This window comes from Rhineura floridana, chromosome 6 (genome assembly GCF_030035675.1).
Source record: "Rhineura floridana isolate rRhiFlo1 chromosome 6, rRhiFlo1.hap2, whole genome shotgun sequence".
In the NCBI taxonomy this organism is placed as follows: Eukaryota; Metazoa; Chordata; class Lepidosauria; order Squamata; family Rhineuridae; genus Rhineura; species Rhineura floridana.
The window spans coordinates 39,352,211-39,366,314 of NC_084485.1; the positions used below are offsets into that span (position 1 = coordinate 39,352,211).

Below are 14,104 nucleotides of genomic sequence, written 5' to 3' on the forward strand. Positions count from 1 at the left end.
ACAATAGAGAATTTCGCCTCTAAAGTGTGAAGAATTTATTTGTTTATGACATTTCTATGCCACCCTACAACATAAAGTCATCTAGGTAACTTACAATAAATTAACTACACTAAGTGATCAGCAGCTGAACTAATTATACACCATCTGAATTACAGCAGTGTGATATTGGCGTTACCTGACTCTAGGAGCATCTTTGCAAACATGGGATTCAAAGGAAACTCAGCTATCCTAATTCCAAGTGGTTCAGTGAGACGGCAATATTTATCAAGCCCTGCAGGAAAAAAACAAAACAGCAGCAATATAGAATGCAAATAAATACTGATGACTCAACACAGAATTATAAACTATTTCAAAACAAATTAATTATAGAGATTGTGATGGTGTGTGTACTATTCTGCCAACTAAAATTGTAGCTAGTTCCTGGCATCTGATTATTGTGTGAGCCCTGAACTTAAAAGCACAAGATAAACAGAAAGTGTGAGCTTCTGTGAGAATCAGATACAAGATAGTTTACAACACAAAAGCATTCCATTGCATTATGGACAAGCTGCTGTTTACAGTGAAATGGAAAACTCAAATCCAACTCCAACAGTAATCCAATTATGGTTTCATCTTCAAGCCAAAAACAGCAGCCTGTACATCACTACTACAATCATATCTTTATCTGTGAGGCAAAGCAGATGTACCTTTTATTTTACTACATTTATATCCCAGTCTTCTTCCACCATGGAACTCAAGGTGGTATATACAGTATTCCCAGGTCTCCCATCCAGTCACTGACCAGCCCCAAACCTGCTTAGCTTCTGTTTCCTCAGATCATGCTGTGGTGCACATATAAGTCACCCTTCTTTTATAAGACATACTTCTTTTACTGTAGGGTTTAACTATACAGTATGTGCTTTACAAATATATCTAATAACAGCCCCAAATTATATTTTATCACATAAGGTATTGCCTCAGAGGAAGAAGAGGTCTTCTGGAGCATTTAAGCAAAGCTACTATTAGGGAACCATAACTCAAGAGTCTGTCCAGCTATCACTATGAAACTTAGCCATATGAATACCAGAGCAGGTTAGTTCCTTCTTTTATATAAACAAAATATGGTTATAATCCATACAGGTAAATTGCTTTGTTGTTTTTTGAAGATTCTGAGAATAAGAAAGGGAGAGCATTCTGGTGAAAACCATACAACTTGAAGGACAGCTTTACTTATTATAATTCTAAGTTACTCCAATGACGTATATGATGAGAAAGGCTTATTCACAAATCTGTTCTTAAGAAGTACCCATGAAAATCCATCAGTGGCTTTCCTTGCACGTGTGTCTTCATGTAAATCAGTTACAATTGCTATTATAGGAACAAAAAGTGAAAGCCACCACTGAAAATCTGAGCACGGAAAGCAAACTCTAATGATTCTAGAGATACATGACTCGAACAGCTGTTCCAGCATCTGACCTGCTGCTAACCTATAAAACAGCTGTTAGAACAGGCGTTCATATGGAAAGCGGGATTGGACCAAGATGAAGGTGGTGTGAAAATTGGAGGGAGAAATATCAATAATTTAAGATATGCAGACAATACCATACTAAGAGCAGAAACCAGTAATCAAGAAGTAGTCAAGAAATTAGCAGAAGGCTAGGACTGGGGAGGGCAGCTATGAGAGAACTAGAAAAGGTCCTCAAAAGCAAAGATGTATCACTGAACACTAAAGTCAGGATCATTCAGACCATGGTATTTCCGATCTCTATGCATGGATGTGAAAGTTGGACAGTGAAAAAGCTGGTAAGAGAAAAATCAACTCATTTGAAATGTGGTGTTGGAGGAGAGCTTTGCGCATACCGTGGATTGTGAAAAAGACAAATAATTGAGTGGCAGAACAAATTAAACCAGAACTATCACTAGAAGCTAAAATGATGAAACTGAGGTTATCATACTTTGGACACATAATGAGAAGACATGATTCACTAGACAAGACAATAATGCTGGGAAAAACAGAAGGGAGCAGAAAAAGAGGAAGGCCAAACAAGAGATGGATTGACTCCATAAAGGAAGCCACAGATCTGAACTTAGAAGATCTGAACAGGGTGGTTCATGACAGATGCTACTGGAGGTCGCTGATTCATAGGGTTGCCATAAGTCTTAATCGACTTGAAGGCACATAACAACAACAAATGAATCTTTTTTGGATGTAACACATCTGAAACACTCAGAAAGTGCTACCTAAGCACAATTATTTGGCACCTGGTCTAAGTTTGTATTTTTAGGCATCTTTTAGTGCAGTGTCTTCAGCCTACTGCTTAACAATCACTGCATAAACATCTAAAAATGACATACATGGATGAGAGGAATGGTTTATTTCAACTTTGGTTAATGGTTTGATGTGTGCTCCTCAAATCAGATGCAACAATGCTACCAGTTAACACCTCACTACACAAGCATTTCAGAAAGGTAACAATTTGAACATCTTACTATAATTAGAACAAAACAAACAAGCAACCTTACCTCCTAATGCATAGAGTAGTTCCAAAGCTTGCACCATTGACTGAGCAGGTGGAGGCTGGTGGGGAAAAAAACACAATTTGTTCTGCCTACCACAGGAATGTTTATTACATGACAATTCACTCAAGAGGATAAAGATAGGGGTTCCAGGTGATCTCTCATCCAGGCACTGACCAGGCCCAGATCTACTGAGCTTCAGCAAGACTGCTCATGCCTGCAGATATTTCATGGTCAAAAACTTTGTAGAAATTTTCGCAGTAAAAGCCTGCATAGCTTGTGAGCTGTGAAGCTGAACACTGCTTAACAGCCATGTATGGTGGCACACTAAAAGTTCACAATCCTCTGGTTTGCTATCTACTCAAGACTGCTATTTCATTTCAAAAAATATCAAAGCAGTTTACAAGAAATAAAAACCGTATAATAAAAACCTTTAAAAATACTGTAAAAACAAGGCTAGCATACTATGTTTAACTTGGTGAGACAAGCCATACAAGCTTGGATCAGTATATATTCTTGTATTCCAGAACATAGTCCTATGGATTTCTCTTTTGGCAGTCAGATTTCTCTAGTAGTCATGCTGGATAACATATCTCAATAAACTAGAGTCTTGCCCTCAAACTGTTAGCTCAGGGGTCACCAACATGGCACATGCAGGTGCCTGCCAGTACCTCTAAAATCCCCTAAAAATTCCAACAAACAAAACTGTTTACTCTTCCTGCTCAGTTCCTGTTTGCAGTGGCTCAGCCTCTCATTGAACAAGCCCCCTTAAACATGTCTACAGTTAATAGGATGCCAGGATTGTTCTGAAAAGAGAAGAGGTGCAAAGAGGTTCTCTCTCTGAGAGAGCGTGGCAGTGGCTGAGGTAGGTGCTTTTTTCCCTTACTGATGGGGCGGCTGATGAGGAGAGCATGACTGCACCATTTTGTGGTCCTGTTTCTTTTTCCTCTCTTTTAGATGGGGCAGCCATTTTTTGTCTTGCCATGTCCCCACAGCAAGCCTTTTTGACTGGCACCCACTGCATTTTCTCAACATTCCAGAAGTCCCCATTGGCCCAAAGAGGTTGGTGACCCCTAGCTAACATTAACATATATGACAATTTCATTACTGTCTTGTGACGGTATAAAGTACTGAAGCACAAATTGTAAGTATAAAACCACAGAACTTCAAGGTTAAGGTAGGCCTTTTCTATTTGGATAATGGAAGTTATATAAAATCTAAGAAATCCAAAGATCTAGAAATCTACAACTAGAAAATCTAAATCCTGCTAGTGGAACAAATAATTCTAACAGGCCAAGTAGGCATACATTTAATATATATGCCTTACTAAATTCCTCATGACAGCTAGAGAGTGTTAAGAGGATGACAGAGGGAACAGCACAAAATCTAGAATTGTGCACTCAAACATTTTGGCCAAGGGCTAGTATCAAAGGCCAGGATAAAGAGAACCAGGAAGCAAAGAGATACTGGACTTGCATGAGATGGAGTCACAGCAAAATTAAGTTCTAGCCAATATCTGCCAATGCTGGCTGCTAAGGACACAACACACAACCCAGCTATACTAGATTGATACAACACCTTTCAGTGCTAAATCAAACTGCTGAGCACCAGCAAAACTTTATGCACAGCAGGAAACTAGGATAGATGTCCCCATTCAGCAAATTTGTATACATATAAGCTCAAAATACTACTACATCATCTTGCGATTCAAATAGTATGCAGTTATCTCATCATCGCTATTTGTTTTTGTTTGTTTTTTGTTTTCCTTTTAGGTGTGCCTATATATAAATAGATAAGAAAAACAAAGAGTAATTGAACAGAGAATTAGCTAATAACTCAAGCTATTACATCTACATAATAAATTCAAAAGTAAATGGAAGAAAAAATGAACAAGATGATTAATCACAACCGGTTAAACTCTATCCATTAATCAGAATACATTATCACATTTTCTGTGATAAAGGAAGAAAGGAAGAGAGAAGAAGAAGAGAGAAAGGGGGAAAAAGGGGGAAGGAATTTTTTTTTAAAAGAAGCAACAGAAGAAAAAGAAAGGAAAAGGGAACAATAATAATAATAGACTAAACTAGAATAAAATGGAGGGCTTGAAGCAATTAAGAAATAAAATAAGTGAGGTGTAAGGAGCTTCTAATTCAGACTGTTGGAAATAAATTATGATGAATATTTCTGAGCTACTGGAATAAGAAAGTTGAGCAAATAATGTTTAATCACAAGATAAAACTGGAAAGAAACTGTGAAGCCTATTTAATAGATCTATATCTTTATACACAATTTTTTCAGATATACAACCTCCCAAAGTAGTTTACAATTTAAAAAACCCAAAACAGTCTATTATCAACAAAACCCACGGCAATGAAACAGAGGAATTATATTTAAAGAAACATATATAGATTTTCTGGATCTTGGGGTGTATCAAATACTGAACAAACACTTCTGCTTGCACAACCAGACTTCCCCTTCCTCTCCTTGTGCACCCACAAAATCTGCTCCAGAGGGCCCCCCAATCTTCTGGAGCAGATTTTGAGGATGCACAGGGGGCTTCAGGTAAAAGGAGAGGGAAAATTACATTGTGCAAGCGAAAGGCTGTTTTGCAAGTGGAACAGCAGCATTGGATACAATCCCTTGAATACAAGTTTTTAAAGCCTTATGAAAATGGATGCTTTATTTCTTCTAGAGAAGTTCCTAAGGGAAAAAAATTATGTGCTTTCTTTAAATACCCAGGGCTGTCAAAATCAGTTGGGCAGACCTTAGTGATAGGTCCAGCCCATCTTATTTCACATTGTCAAAGCAGTAGCTACTAGACAATGAGACACTGATCTATGATGGTCTGCCGAGTACCTACTAGTAATGTTAAGAGAACATGCAAGACACACACACAAGGCAGGATTTAACTAACTCATTCTGTCAGCACAACAATTCATGTTTACAGAACGGAACTTTCTCCTCCCTGCGTGCTCCCCTAAATCTGTTCTGACGGTTCTCTCAACCTCTGCAGAAAATGAAGGGAGGATGCAGGACATGTACGGAGAGGAGAGAAGGAAAACTTCAGTTGCACAATTGTAAATCCTTGCGCTAACTGAACAAGTTACTTAGCACTACATCGGATACAACCGACTCTCAACTTCTCTCCTTGTAACCCACAGGGATTTAGAATGCCACGAAGCATACAGAAACAAGAGGGAACATAAGCACCTGGCAACATGTAACAGAATGATATGGAGATGGTTCATGTGAACACAACAGAAAAGCAGACCTTCTACAACATGGAAAAGTTAAACAAGCATCTCATACTTACTGAGAGGAAGGGAAATCTAAGCACGTTGTCAATTCCTAAAGCCTTGAGCTGCAAGATTACTGGTGCCAGGTTACTGCGCTGCATCTCAGGAATAGTGGACTGTGGCAACTTCTCAAAGTCTTCCTCTGGGAAGAGGGCAAAGAAGAGGACTGTTCTAAATCCATGTTTTATCTACCAATCTTTTAAGTCAAGCCTACTGTAACATTCCAGAACTTAAGAGGAAACAACAAACACAGAAACCCAAGACATTCCAACTGCTAACAAATAAGCATAGTAAGGAATTGTGTTAGACAAGAGAACTAATGAGAGACTACAAGGGCAAAGGGTGCCACATGCAAGACCAGTTTGCAGAAGTTGGAGGAGATTTTTTTTAAAAAAAATCAAAATGCAAATTTGAGTTGCGGCTCACTGAAACATGCCAGAGCATGGGCATGTAGAATCAGAGAGGAAAGGGTTCTAATTTGCACTGGGTGAAACAGTCCTGCAAACTGAATGTGGCTTGGATCCTGAGAACTATAAACAGACGTTTTTCCCCATCCCTTCTCTATTCTGTGTTGTACATATGTAGCGAATCAGTGTTCTGAGCTCTGTGCGCCTGTGTGTGTGAATTTACCTGAAGAAAGCAGGCTTTTTACCCTGCGTTTAAATCAATGAAACTTTTAAACCGTTATAAAAAAAAGAAAAGCTACTTTATCTATAGAAATACATATCAGACAGGAAAGTACTCTAGTTCTAGCTCCAACTAAATTTATTTATTTTATTTTATTTATTTATTATTTTATTTATATCCCACCCTTCCTCCCAGCAGGAGCCCAGGGCGGCAAACAAAAGCACTAAAAACAGTTTAAAACATCATAAAAACAGACTTTAAAATATATTAAAACAAAAGATCTTTAAGAACATTTTTTAAAGCCTTCAAGACATCTTTTTTAAAAAAGTTTAACAACATATTGTTTAAAAAAAAGTTTAAAAACCTATTAAAAAGCAATTCCAATACAGACGCAGACTGGGATAAGGTCTCAACTTAAAGGGTTTGTTGAAAGAGTAAGGTCTTCAATAGGTGCTGAAAAGATAACAGAGATGGCGCCTGTCTAATATTTAAGGGGAGAGAATTCCACAGAGTAGGTGCCGCCACACTAAAGGTCCGTTTCCTATGTTGTGCGGAACGGACCTCCTCATAAGATGGTATCTGCAGAAGCCCCTCACCTACAGAGCGCAGTGATCGACTGGGTATATAAAGGATAAGATGGTATTTCAGGTATCCTGGTTCCAAGCTGTATAGGGCTTTGTACGCTAGAACTAGAACCTTGAACCTGGTAGATAATAGGTAGCCAGTGCAATTCTTTCAGCAGCGGGGTGACATGTTGGTGATACCCTGCCCCAGTAAGCAGTCTTGCTGCCACATTTTGCACCAGCTACAGTTTCCGGACCAACCTCAAGGGCAGCCCAACATAGAGCACACCAGTTATTGAGCCTAAAGGTTACCAGTGCATGGACAACAGTGGTCAGGCTATCCCAGTCCAGAAACAGCCGCAGCTGTCTTACCAGCCAAAGCTGGTAAAAGGCACTCCTAGCCACTGAGGTCACCTGGGCCTCTAGAGACAAAGATGGATCCAGGAGCACCTCCAGACGATGAACCTGCTCTTTCAGAGGGCGTTCAACCCCATCCAAAGCAGGCAACTGACCAATTATCTGAACTCGGAAACCACCAACCCACAGTGCCTCCGTCTTGCTAGGATTCAGACTCAGTTTACCGGCCCTCGTCCAGTCCATCACGGAGTCCAGGCAGCGGTCCAGGTCTTGCACAGCCTCTCCCGATTAAGATATTACAGAGAAATAAAGCTGGGTATCATCAGTGTACTGCTGACACCTCGCCTCAAAGCTCCTGATGACCTCTACCAAGGGCATTATATAGATGTTAAACAGCATGGGGGACAAGATGGTACTCTGTGGCACCCCACAGCACAACTGCCAGGGGGCCGAAAGACAATCACCCAATGCTATTATTCTCTGAAAACAACATTGGAGAAAGGATTGGAACCACTGTAAAACAGTGCCTCCAATATCCATCTCACCAAGTCGGCCCAGAAGGATACCATGGTCAATGGTATCAAAAGCTGCTGAGAGATCAAGTAGGAGTAACAGGGTCACACTCCCCCTCTCCTCCCAATAAAGATCATCCATCAGGGCAACCAAAGCCGATTCAGTCCCATAACCAGGCCTGAACCCAGACTGGAATGAGTCAAGATAATCTGTTTCATCCAAGAGTACTTGCAATTACTGTGCCACAACCCTCTCAATCACTTTCCCTAAGAAGGGGGTATTTGCAACCGGTCAGTTATTGTTGCAGACCAATGGGTCCATGGTGGGATTTTTCAGGAGCGGTTGAATCACCGCCTCTTTCAGGGCAGCTGGAAACACTCTCTCCTGCAATCATGCATTGACCACACCCTGGATCCACTGGGTCAAACCCCCTCGGCAAGCTTTAATAAGCCAAGAAGGGCAAGGGTTGAAAGGACATGTTGCTGGCTGCATCATCACAAGCACCTTGTCTATGTCATCAGGCCACATTAACTGAAACCGCTCCCAAGAAGTTGCAGCAGACGTTGCACTGGACACCTCATTGGGAACTACAGTAGATGTGGATGGGGCATCAAGAAAATCCAACACGGTCACATTTGACTTCAAAAGAGGAAACTTCACAAAAATGAGGGGATTGGTAAAAAGAAAGCTGAAAAACAAAGTCCAGAGGGTCACATCACTCGAAAATGCTTGGAAGTTGTTTAAAAACACTATATTAGAAGCTCAACTGGAGTGCATGCCGCAGATCAGAAAAGGGACCGCCAGAGCCAAGAAGATGCCAGCATGGCTAACGAGCAAAGTCAAGGAAGCTCTTAGAGGCAAAAAGTCTTGTCCGAATGAAGAAAATAAAAAAGAACACAAACTCTGGCAAAAGAAATGCAAGAAGACAATAAGGGATGCTAAAAAAGAATTTGAGGAGCACATTGCTAAGAACATAAAAACCAACAACAAAAAATTCTATAAATACATTCAAAGCAGGAGACCATCTAGGGAGACAATTGGACCCTTGGATGATAAGGGAGTCAAAGGTGTACTAAAGAACGATAAGGAGATTGCAGAGAAGCTAAATGAATTCTTTGCATCTGTCTTCACAGTGGAAGATATAGGGCAGATCCCTGAACCTGAACTAACATTTGCAGGAAGGGATTCTGAGGAACTAAGACAAATAGTGGTAACGAGAGAGGAAGTTCTAGGCTTAATGGACAATATAAAAACTGACAAATCACTAAGCACATAGAAGAACAAGCCTTGCTGAAGCAGAGCCAGCATGGCTTCTGCAAGGGAAAGTCCTGTCTCAGTAACCTATTAGAATTCTTTGAGAGTGTCAACAAGCATATAGATAGAGGTGATCCAGTGGACATAGTGTACTTAGACTTTCTTTTTTTTTTTTCAATAATTTTTATTCAGATTTTCATAAAACATACAAGACAAAATCATAAAACATTCAAAGACAAAAAACAAAATCAAAAATAGTTAAACAAAAAGAAAAAAAGAAAAAAAAAACAAAAATAAAAAATAAAGAGTAAAATATTGACTTCCCATTTGTCAAAGATCAAATCAGTTATAAGTCTATAATATATAACAATCCTGTCTCTTAAGTCATATTATAAAATCACTTTCCTCCAGTAGTTATCTTACTTAATCATCAAATCTCATAAACATTACTTTATTCTTTCCACAAAAAGTCAAAGAGAGGTTTCAATTCTTTAAGAAATATATCTATCAATTTTTTTTTCCAGATAAGCATATCGATTAATCCATCTCATTACTAATTATGATAATCTTGTTGTCATAACCATAGTCAAAATAAACATTTCAATTAATCCATCACATCAGAATCTGTTAGGTTCAGTAATTTCAGTAGCCATTGTTCTATTATCCCTATTAGTTCCATTTTCCATCTTCCATCTTCAGTAGTCTTGTTAAGTCCAGTAATTTCAGTATCCAATCTTCCATTATCAGTATTCCATAATAATCTTGCTGTCAAAGCCATAGTCATATAGTAAGAGTCTGATGGGAATTACCTCTATCCCAAATATTTTCTTGCCATCCATTCTGAATAGGTTGCTGAAATACTGCTGTAAAATCATATCTCTGTTCTTTTTTTCAAAATACACTGGGTCATCTCTTGAAAGTTTTTCCATTGTCACATGGCTGCAGTTAATTCCATAGATTTTCTCTATATTGGGCTCCATCACATCATTCCAGTCCAGAAGATTATCCATGCCATTGATAACTTTATCTCTAGAATCTTCATTAATTTCTTCAGAGATAACATTGAGTTCCAAACAATAGATTTTATTTCTAAAGTCCATAGACTCCAAATCTTGTTCCTGTTCCACGTTTGTTCCAATCTCCGGGATCTCCTCTCTCACAGGGACCCCTGTTCCAGTCTCCAGGGTCTCCTCTCTCACAGGGACCCCTGTTCCAGTCTCCAGGGTCTCCTCTCTCACAAGGACCCCTATGTCTTTAATCTCCTGTGTCTCCAAACAATAAATTTTATTTCTAAAGTCCATAGACTCCAAATCTTTTTCCTGTTCCACGTTTGTTCCAATCTCCGGGGTCTCCTCTCTCACAGGGACCCCTTCCAGGGTCACCTCTCTCACAGGGACCCCTATATCTTTAATCTCCTGCTTCATTTTACTCAATTCAATTTTCAGCTCCTTACAACCCTGTCGCAGGTTTTGTTTCGTTATCTCAATCTCATCCATTATTTTCTGAAACATAGTTATTTCCAGCTTCTCAGCCACTTTCTTAATTGCCATTTTAAAAGAAAAATATAGGAAAACCACTTCTTATTTCAGCAACAATTGGGTTAATTCTCCAAACTTGGTGACATCACAGTATAAACAGAGCAGACAGCCTTATCTCTCCATGCTTAAGTAAACAAAATGCAGTTCCCAGGATCGAAACAATTAATGGCGGTCGTCAGAAAACAGATTCGTCAAAATAAAATAGACCAAAAAGAGAGTAGTCTCAGACAATATAATATTCTTCAAAATAAAAATCTGGAATAGAAATCCCTCTTCTGTGTATATCTTTAGAATGCAAATCCAGGACAGCTTTTTGCAACAAAAACAGAGATAAGCTATTAATTAGTGAGTAGCAGAGAGAAGTTATGGCTCCCCAGTGAGATGTCAAAAACCGATCAATCTGGCAAATCTCTTTTAAACAGCAACAATTTAAGTCAAGTAAAAGAAAAATATAGAAAGAAGGGTGCTTGCCTGTTAGTGCGTTCTCTCTTAGAAGATAAGATGAACGTTCGCTTTTCCAGATAGAGCTTGTTGTTAAAAATCCGTCCCACCTTCGTCGGCTGGACCTCGTCCCATAAATTAATGAGATCTGGTCGTCCCAACAAAAATAGGCTTTGAGGTTAATCTCTTCGTTTCTCCCTACCCGGGAGAAGTTTAATCAGTCAAAAAAAGAAAAAATCTGACTGATATATCTGAATAAGCTTCTTTTGAGGCAGGAGCCCGTCTCAAAAGCAGGCACAGGCTAAGTCACCCTTCCCGGAAGTGAGTGTACTTAGACTTTCAAAAAGCGTTTGACAAGGGACCTCACCAAAGACTTCTGAGGAAGCTTAGCAGTCATGGAATAAGAGGAGAGGTCCTCTTGTGGATAAGGAATTGGTTAAGAAGCAGAAAGCAGAGAGTAGGAATAAACAGACAGTTCTCCCAATGGAGGGCTGTAGAAAGTGGAGTCCCTCAAGGATCGGTATTGGGACCTGTACTTTTCAACTTGTTCATTAATGACCTGGAATTAGGAGTGAGCAGTGAAGTGGCCAAGTTTGCTGACGACACTAAATTGTTCAGGGTTGTTAAAACAAAAAGGGATTGCGAAGAGCTCCAAAAAGACCTCTCCAAACTGAGTGAATGGGTGGAAAAATGGCAAATGCAATTCAATATAAACAAGTGTAAAATTATGCATATTGGAGCAAAAAATCTGAATTTCACATATACGCTCATGGGGTCTGAACTGGCGGTGACCGACCAGGAGAGAGACCTCGGGGTTGTAGTGGACAGCACGATGAAAATGTCGACCCAGTGTGCGGCAGCTGTGAAAAAGGCAAATTCCATGCTAGCGATAATTAGGAAAGGTATTGAAAATAAAACAGCCGATATCATCATGCCGTTGTATAAATCTATGGTGCGGCCGCATTTGGAATACTGTGTACAGTTCTGGTCGCCTCATCTCAAAAAGGATATTATAGAGTTGGAAAAGGTTCAGAAGAGGGCAACCAGAATGGATCAAGGGGATGGAGCGACTCCCTTACGAGGAAAGGTTGCAGCATTTGGGGCTTTTTAGTTTAGAGAAAAGGCAGGTCCGAGGACACATGATAGAAGTGTATAAAATTATGCATGGCATTGAGAAAGTGGATAGAGAAAAGTTCTTCTCCCTCTCTCATAATACTAGAACTCGTGGACATTCAAAGAAGCTGAATGTTGGAAGATTCAGGACAGACAAAAGGAAGTACTTCTTTACTCAGCGCATAGTTAAACTATGGAATTTGCTCCCACAAGATGCAGTAATGGCCACCAGCTTGGATGGCTTTAAAAGAAGATTAGACAAATTCATGGAGGACAGGGCTATCAATGGCTACTAGCCATGATGGCTGTGCTCTGCCACCCTAGTCAGAGGCAGCATGCTTCTGAAAACCAGTTGCCGGAAGCCTCAGGAGGGGAGAGTGTTCTTGCACTCGGGTCCTGCTTGCGGGCTTCCCCCAGGCACCTGGTTGGCCACTGTGAGAACAGGATGCTGGACTAGATGGGCCACTGGCCTGATCCAGCAGGCTCTTCTTATGTTCTTATGTTCTTAAGACTGCTACGGAGGCAAGCAACTTTACCCACAAAGTGCCTTGCAAAAAATTCACAGTGGGTCTCCGAAGGGTCTACAACTCCATTTCCTGGAGTTGATGTCAACAGACCCCTGACGATATGGAAGAGCTCCACAGGTTGGCTACTTGAGGATGCAATGGTGGCAGAGAAGAGGGCTTCTTCACCACCCTCACGGCCACACAGTTGGCACGGTTATGATGTTTTACTCATGCCCGATCAGCCTCACAGAATGTCTTTCACCACTTGTGCTCAAGCTGTCTTCCAGGCTGTTTCATTGCCCTTAGCTCACTGGTGTACCAAGATGCAAACCGGGCTCCACAATGCCAGAGAAGGCACTCGGGAGCAACCGTGTCAAGAGCCCAACGCGCCTCACTGTTCCACAGCATGACAAGGGCTTCAACAGGGTACCTGCTCTATCTACTGGGACTCCCCCAGGGCAATCAGGAATCCAGTGGATTCCATTAGTCTCTGGGGGGGGACCATCTTAATCTGTCCCCCACCCCTGCAGGGAAGGATCAGAGCCATAAGTCTAAACTTCACTAGGAAGTTTAAGTTTAAGTTAGTGGTGCAATGGGCAGGCTTGGACATTGTTCTCTCTCTCCCAAAGCATGAAGGCAAAGACAAAATGTCTTCTCTCCTCAGACAATTGGAGAAGAGTAACAGGAAGAAGGGTCAGAAGTGAGGTCAGCTTCCCTGAGAGTATCAGTTTACACGGAAGGAACACAGGTAGAGAACAACACAGATAAAGATAGGTAAGCCTAAACAGCTGAAGGACCCTCTCTCTATCTCCCCTCAAGTACACAACGAGAACGAAAAGGAGTTGCTCTCGCCACACTTCTAAAATTCTAAAAGCTTCTCAGTCTGGAGAGTCAGGGAATCATCCTGAAGAGGAGAGATGGGAAAGTTATCTTCTGCAAGGTTTCCAGGGGCATGATGGGCTGCAGCAAGAAGAGGAAATGGGAAAGTCCCATTGCGCAAAACTAATTCAACACACAGTTATTTGGATCCAAGACAATGTCACATAGTGGAATCTAGTTAGCTACATAGCACCATGAGATCTCATTTGGTATGCAATCTCCAATTAATTAGTTGTGGTCAATCGTTTGACCTGCCCGGGAAGGAGAAAGCAGCAGTAACTACAATGAGGAACTGGTGGTAAAGCAGCAACAGAAGGGGGGGGGGCAATGGTAGTGAAAATGACTGGAAAAAAGTATATCCCCCAACAATATTTTCAGCCATGAAATCAAAATGGCAGACTATGCAGCAAAGCTGTAGTATAAGGGTTTAACCCATCTGTACTGATGTAAACTATCCAAGCTGAACAATAACTGCTGAAATCTAGCCTAGAATAAATATAAATACAAACAGGTGGCACCAG

General features: G+C 40.6%; 1 protein-coding gene across 4 annotated transcripts in view; it reads right to left on the reverse strand.

The window, feature by feature from the left end:
- Positions 1 to 14,104, reverse strand: part of DHX35 (DEAH-box helicase 35) — a 59,201-nt gene that overhangs the window by 21,579 nt on the left and 23,518 nt on the right. For all 4 annotated transcript variants that reach the window (XM_061631495.1, XM_061631496.1, XM_061631497.1 and 1 more), the window contains 3 exons: positions 5,810 to 5,934; positions 2,503 to 2,557; positions 176 to 271 (listed from right to left, as the gene is read on the reverse strand). In XM_061631495.1, the coding sequence (XP_061487479.1) occupies positions 176 to 271; positions 2,503 to 2,557; positions 5,810 to 5,934 (276 nt within the window). The remainder of the gene's footprint in view (positions 1 to 175; positions 272 to 2,502; positions 2,558 to 5,809; positions 5,935 to 14,104) is intronic.